This window comes from Bombus huntii, unplaced genomic scaffold, assembly GCF_024542735.1.
Source record: "Bombus huntii isolate Logan2020A unplaced genomic scaffold, iyBomHunt1.1 ctg00000068.1, whole genome shotgun sequence".
Lineage (NCBI taxonomy): Eukaryota > Metazoa > Arthropoda > Insecta > Hymenoptera > Apidae > Bombus > Bombus huntii.
The window spans coordinates 303,933-311,046 of NW_026099327.1; the positions used below are offsets into that span (position 1 = coordinate 303,933).

General features: G+C 42.3%; 2 protein-coding genes across 2 annotated transcripts; one reads left to right on the forward strand and one right to left on the reverse strand.

Annotated features, from left to right (window-relative positions):
• Positions 1–242: 242 nt before the first annotated feature.
• On the reverse strand, positions 243–892 carry LOC126876279 (uncharacterized). The gene is made up of 2 exons (XM_050639129.1): positions 835–892; positions 243–591 (listed from the first exon to the last, which is right to left on the reverse strand). The coding sequence occupies exons 1-2, from the start codon at positions 876–878 to the stop codon at positions 243–245; spliced, it is 393 nt and encodes a 130-aa protein (XP_050495086.1). The 5' UTR covers positions 879–892.
• A 1,922-nt stretch (positions 893–2,814) lies between these two features.
• LOC126876264 (uncharacterized) lies at positions 2,815–4,416 on the forward strand. The gene is made up of 4 exons (XM_050639113.1): positions 2,815–2,867; positions 3,417–3,762; positions 3,847–3,908; positions 4,345–4,416. The coding sequence occupies exons 1-4, from the start codon at positions 2,862–2,864 to the stop codon at positions 4,414–4,416; spliced, it is 486 nt and encodes a 161-aa protein (XP_050495070.1). The 5' UTR covers positions 2,815–2,861.
• Positions 4,417–7,114: the final 2,698 nt, after the last annotated feature.

Here is a 7,114-nt window from a genome sequence, read left to right on the forward strand (position 1 = left end):
TTAGGTAGTGTAGCATTATAACGTATTACGTTTTATAGTATAACTTTATAACGTATTACGTTTTATAGTATAAAGCTATAACGTATTACGTTATATAGTATAACGTAATAACGTATTACGTTATATAGCATAACTTTATGACGTATTACGTTAGATAGAATAACGTAATAACGTATTATGTTTTATGGTATGACGTTATAACGTATTACGTTATATGGTATAACGTTATAACGTATTACGTTTTATAGAATAACGTTATAACGTATTACGTTGGGTAGTTTGGACGAAAAACTTACATCCGGCGGAAGCGGTGCCGCACCGGAAACGATCTCTCTCACGCTGCTGAAATCGTAATTTGGCACCATTGGATGCTTCGCAAGACCAACTAAAACTGGAGGGACCAATGGTATATGCGTAATTCTGTATTTTTCTACGGAACTGAGTAACGTTTCTAACTCGAAATTTCCCATTATGTACACAGCTGCACCGCAACTTATTGCCGTATTCATCATTCCGAACGCATAACCGTGAAATAATGGCAAGAAAACTAGTATTCGGTCTCCACGTCGAATATCCATTGATCCTGGGGCACTTCGATTATGAACAAAATGCAATTGAATCGAATATTTATAATTTCAACTAGAATGATAAGAGTTAAGATGCACAACAATAGAGAAAATATTATATAGTTGACTTGAATAAGGAATGGTTTGTTAATCATATAAAACGAATAATATATATTTAAATTTGGCATAAATAAAAAATAAATTTCGAAATATATGTGTGGTCTGAGATCAACCGGATACATTGTGTATATTAATTTAATATATTTACCTTAGAGTTTGGATGAAAAGTAACAAATTTCGATGAGACAACATTACTCTAAGACTATTGAGGGAGGATATGCAGACATCTGGGTGCCATCCTATCCGTGGTGTGTGGCCTGGTCTCTGATGTGAATTGACGTTACACTCCCGAGGGAGCAGGAGGGTGGGGAGTGGAGAGTGGTAGAGGCGAGGAAGAAGAGACGGAAGAACAAAAATCAGAGGAAGACAGCCGTCGCCGTTGGAGGAGAGACAGCGAGGAAAGGGGCGAACGTGGCACCGCCGACGAGGATACGCCAGCAGCAATCCCAGCCCAGGACGACAGGCGCGGCGAAAGCGAGCGCCGCCGCAACAAGCAGAGGACCGTCGCAGGCACCCAAGGCGGTCACGCTCCCTCGCGCACCGCGAACATCCGCGGTGACTCTGACGCTGAACGAGGGAGCATGGATGTCGTACGCCGACGTCCTCGAGGCAGCCGGAGGTCCCGCTCTCGGAGCTCGGCGTGGAGCAGGTGGGGATGAAGAAGGCGATGACGGGCGCCATCATCATCAGATTCCCTGGAGACAGGAACAGGGAAAAGGCGACGCTGCTGGCGACGCTGCTGGCGACGCGTCTGGCCGAGGCGCTAGACGCAACTGCGGTGAGAGTCGCCACGCCTACCTGGATGGCGGAGCTTCGAGATACCGGGATAGACATCTCGGTCAAGAAGGAGGAGCTGCGGAAAGCACTGGCCTCGGCGGCAGGATGCGGCTGCGCGGAGGTTCAGGTCGGCGAGAACGGCGGCAGAGGTGGCCTAGGGTCTGCCTGGATCAAGTGCCCGGTGGCAGGAGCCCGGAAAGTATCCCAGGCAGGGAAAATAGCCCTGGGCTGGTCAACCGCGAGGATTCGAGCCATCCCGAAGCGGCCCCTGCAGTGCTTCAGGTGCTGGAGGTGGGGCACGTACGCGCAACATGCGTGTCCAGCAAGGATCGAGGGCACCTGTGTTACAGGTGCGGCGGAAGCGGACACCGCGCCAGAGGCTGTCCCGCCTCTGCTCCCAAGTGCTCCCTGTGCGAGTCGCTCGGGACGCCCGCCAATCACAGGATGGGCGGTGCGGAATGTCCCCCCCCCCCGAAAGTCAAGAGGAGGAGATCAATCCGCGAGCCAGCAGCTGCGGAAAGGACACCAGGGAGAACCGCCAAAGCAGCAGCGGCAGATGGTCGGGAGGAGGCCATAGAGGTGACCGAGTAGTTCAAGCGCCTCCTCCAATGCAATCTCTGTAGGTCGAGAAGGGCGCAAGATCTGCTCTTCCAGACCATACGGGAGTGGAGTAATGGTGGTAGCGGTATACGACTCCCCCAACATCGACCTGGCTGCGTACAGGGGCTTCCTGGAACGGGTCGGCGAGTGCGTCGGGAGATGCCTCCCCCGCAAGGTACTCGTCCTCTGGGACTTCAATGCCCACTCTATGCAATGGGAAAATCCCAGGACCAACTCTCGGGGACGGACGCTTACCGATTGGGCAGCGGGTCTCAGGCTGGCAAACAGGGGCTCGGCGAGCACCTGCGTGGCGTGGAGAGGATTGTATTCGCCGTAGAGTTTATACTAGCGGGTAAGAATTGTTATTGAGTATTACTGGATGTGATGTAGCACTCGCATTGCGCGACAACGTGAGATACAAGAAATACGCGATTTTCTTTAATATCGAGACGCGCACGTGGATAGATTTGACGCCATTATTGTAATGGTAGTGGCAGGACGTACGCGTGGTGCCGAACGATGCGCAGGCGAGGTGGTTTGTCGCGTCGATGTGTGGCGTCGCCACCTTACGGGCAGCACACTAGGGTATGTACGGCCGGCTCGACTTAAGTTCCTATTACGAAGAAATAAAGTCGGGTCGACCAGAGTTCTAGTTATATATCGTTTATTTTATTTATTTTATTTATTTCGCCACTCGAGTCAAACTTCCTTGGTGAATAAATAAGAATAAATAAGTATGACGGGTGCTGCGTACGTGGAGGCTTTATTTGAGTTACGCGGCGTCGTGTGGGTTGGGGAATGCAGGTATATGCGTTTCTTATTTATATTATTTATTTACTTTACTCGTTTATTTATTTATTTATTTATTTAACTATTGGTTGATTATTTATGTATTATTTGTTTTGATATTATTTATTTATTTACTTATTTATTATTAATATTTATTATTAGTTATGTTGGTTTATTTATTATTTAGTTATTTAGTTATTATTCATTTATTTATTTATTTAGTTAGCTGGTTGTTTATTTATTTATTACTATATTATCTATTTATACATGCGGTGATCTGCGTATGTATCATCAGGCCTCTTATTGAAGCGCAGGCGTTAGCTTGATATATTTAGTTTATTTTAGCGTTATATAAATTTAGCTTGATAGATTTAGTTTATTGTAGCTGTGTAGAAATTTCTAAGATAATATTTAATTATGAGGATATAACTATGTTTTGCTCTTAGATACTTATTTATTTATTTATTCGTTATATATTTTTTATTTCTATTATACTGGCTTTTTGTTGACGACTTGGCGAGTTCTTTCGGTTATGATTGGATACATTCGAACGGTTTTGGCTAGGAGGTGGAACCCCAGGCACCCCCTTGTACAGTAACAGCGACTGGCGCAAAGGCGAATAGCAAGAGGTTGGCGGTTAGTATTGAAAACCCAAGGATAGTGTCGGACATCAGAATAAGTGACAACGTCACCATATCGGTTGCACCGAAGACTAGGGGAGACGAGGAAGGTGATCCCTTTAAGCCTAGTAGGAAAATTCAGAGGAGTCCCACGATTGGTGGTAGGCCCGATATTGAAGTAGCAGAAGAATCGGTGGTGTACCGAAACTGGATTGAAATTAGCTCAAGACAAGACGGAGGTGATTCTACTTACCGGAAATCGTATCACAAGGTCAAGGACGTCAATATGGGCAAGTACCTGTTGATGACTAAATAGAAGGTTAGGTATCTTGGGGTGCAATAGGACAATAATAGAAAATTCTCATTACATCTAGGAAAGGTGTGTGTCATGGTTGATACCCTAATAGGAGCGATTAGGATGTCGTGTAAAATTAAGGTAAAAATAAGGAACTTGTTAATTTCCGAAAAGGAGATTGTTCTTTTTATTTTTTACTCAATTTATACAATTTTTTCGGTTCGCGATGATACACTTTCGATACTTGGATTAGTTAAGAATTTTTTTATTAGACTGACTGAATGATTTTGAAGGGAGCATTTATATTCTTCCAATCGTTGGAGTGGGAGAAGGTTTTGTTTATACTTAGTGTAAAATTCGGAGAACGGCTGAAGTGATCGAATGCCACTCAGGCGGCTGAGAACGGGTGCTGACCGGACGGTCACACGCGATAAAGCGTTCGGAATTTCGGTTTGTTATATACAGTTGCTCGAATTTCGTCTGTGACATTCCCCCCTTCTTAGATTGAACTTGATCCCTCAAGTTTTCTTCAGAAGACTTTTGTGGAATCGGACTTGACGTGGCTTGAAAATTACAGCTGATTCCTCCTCTTCATCTGAGTGGTATGTGTTGGTTGGAATATAGATGTTGGGTGTTGAGCCCAGGGTGAGTGGTACTGGTGGGGCTGTCGCATTGTGGCTGTTGATTACAGTTTCATTTCGGCAGCAAAATAAATTGATACATTATTTGTTCGGTATACATTTCCTGATGCATTTGAATACCCCTATTTTGTTTAATCCATATATACCTAGTATGCCTAATGCTATGTACCCTAATATCTGGAGCGTGGTTAGTCCCCAATACTGTATATTTTTAATTCTGTGTTCGAAATTAAGAGTTTCTATCTCGTCGCCTATTTTATCGATCGTTGTTTTATAGCCTTGTAAATTATCTATTATTTTCGGTGCTCGCTGGAGTTTATCTAATAGATGAGTGAAACTATCGTTTGTTTTGAGCGCTAGGGTTTTTGTTTTGATTTCGTATATGACTTCGTTTTTTGTTTCGCCTATACGCATGTGTTCGTCTTTGTACAATAAATCGCAAGAAGTGTTAGCTCTTATGATGGAAGGCTTGTCAAGTTTTTGTAAGGTATGTTTCGTTTGGCAAATTGTGTCTATTTCTATCGGATTTGCTGGTATCGCAATGTAACAGTTGCTAGTTTTGAGCGGTATAAAGCTAATGTCTTCAATCTTAAGTACAGTTATTTGACAATGTTCAATGTGTGGTTTGAAATTTATTATTTCGCTGCGACAATCGGTTCTTGAATTTCTCTCATGGATTGGTAGTGTTTGTTTGCATATAGTGGTTCCGGCTCGATTCTTACAAAGTTTGTTGAAATACTCGATATCAGCGTTTATAAATGAAAGACCTGAAGTTAAATACATCTGATGTTCGACTACTGGAGCCAAAAATACTCCATTTCTTTTACTCGGCATAGGATATACTTGTAATATGTTCCATTCTGTGTTAGAGACTAAAGGTACTATGATTTTGAAAAATATTTTGTCATCTATTGTGAAGATTTTAAGATCACCGATGTCGAGTATGAATTGAAAATGTTCGGTTTTGGCAGAAATCGCGGTGTTGTACATCTGGCTACCTATTGCCTTGGCGTAATTTTCTATGAATTCATTGGGGTCAAGTATTTGTGGACTAATTATTCCTTGTTTGCCTAATATCATGACGTTAACTATTTCATCTAATTGGAAGTGTAAAGTTTGCATCGCGGTGCCGACTTTCATGATTATCTTAAGCATAGATCTATCGATATTTGCCTGCTGTTGTAATTTTAATATATCACTATATGATCTCTCTAAGTGGTTTAGGTTTTCTGAGTTTACAATTTTTCTAATAAGTGCTGTTTAATTAGCTATTATGGTCTTGATTTTATTATTATCATCGAATAGTTTGTCCATATTTTTGTTTATGAGCGTAAGATCATCATCGTCGAGAGTCCCGAACAGACTTTTCGATACGGAACCTATGATGTTAAGCAGACCTCGTGTGCTCCGGGTATGTGTTAACGCTTTCAAGTGTTTTGCGAGTTGTTTTAGGTTATTGATGCGATTTTGTAATCCGCCTAACTCTTCGACGTATTGTTTGCTGATTGCACGTGAGTCTATTGTTAATTTATATGATTCTATTGCGCTTATCTGTTCGTATATGTCGCTAGTGTCTAATCCTACTATTACATTGGCAGTGTCGCTGTATAAATATCCTTTTCCTATGTTTTCTACGAATACAGAGTTTCCTTCTAATGGTGTAATATTTATTTGCGCGGATACTATTCCGGCAAAGAGGAGCGTCGACCTGGAAAGTAAGGTTTTAAACGATTACCGTGTATCTTTTTGTCTTGAATCAGATAGTATGGAGTACATACCTTATCAATCGTGTACGGTCCTAACCATTCCACATCAAGTTTATGCCTTTTATGATCGTTATGTATTAAAACGGAGTCTCCTTCTTTGAAAACTGATTGAGGTTTTATAATTTTACGTTTTTGATCGCGCTGATATCGCTGTTTACTTTTGATCAATGTTTCGCGAGCGTGTCGGAGTCTAGAGTCCCATTCCTTTTTGCGGAACGTGACTTCGTCTGCGTATGTGCGTTGGGGATTCTTGGATATTGTGGAGGGAAGATTGGCTTGGTGTCCGAATGTGAGTTCGAATGGCGTGTAACCAGTAGAGTCGTGTATCATTGTGTTATATGCAAGGCATACAAAGTTAAGTTGATCGTCCCATTCTTCATCCGAATTTCGCTGCATCGATTTTAACATGTCTGTTATTACTGCGTGTGTCCGTTCTAACGATCCGTTATTTTGTGGGTGGAAGGATGTCGTTTTGATATGTTTGATTTTGAACGCGTCTTCGTACTGTTGCATTAAACTAGATATAAAATTCTGTCCGCGGTCAGTTAATATCTTTTTTGGAGCGGAAAAGATGTAAATGTAATGATTCAAGAGTGCGTTCCAAATTGTTTCCGTTTGCTGAGTTTTTAGTGGTACGAGTATTAAGTATTTTGTCAATTCGTCATGTATGGATAGAATGTACTGATTGCCTTTTTTCGTCTTTTTCAGTGGGCCTAATAAGTCCATAGCAATTTTATCGTTTGGTTCGAGGGGTGTGTCGGTGATACAAGGTTCTTCGCGCGGTCTGATACGTGTAGTTTTAGATGTTTGGCAGGTGTCGCATGATTCTATATGTTGTTGTATGCGTTTCATCAAATCTGGTACTCTGTGCCGTTCACGAATGCGGTCGTATGTCTTTTGTATATCGGGGTGTCCTACTAAATCGTGATTTTCTTTCAAT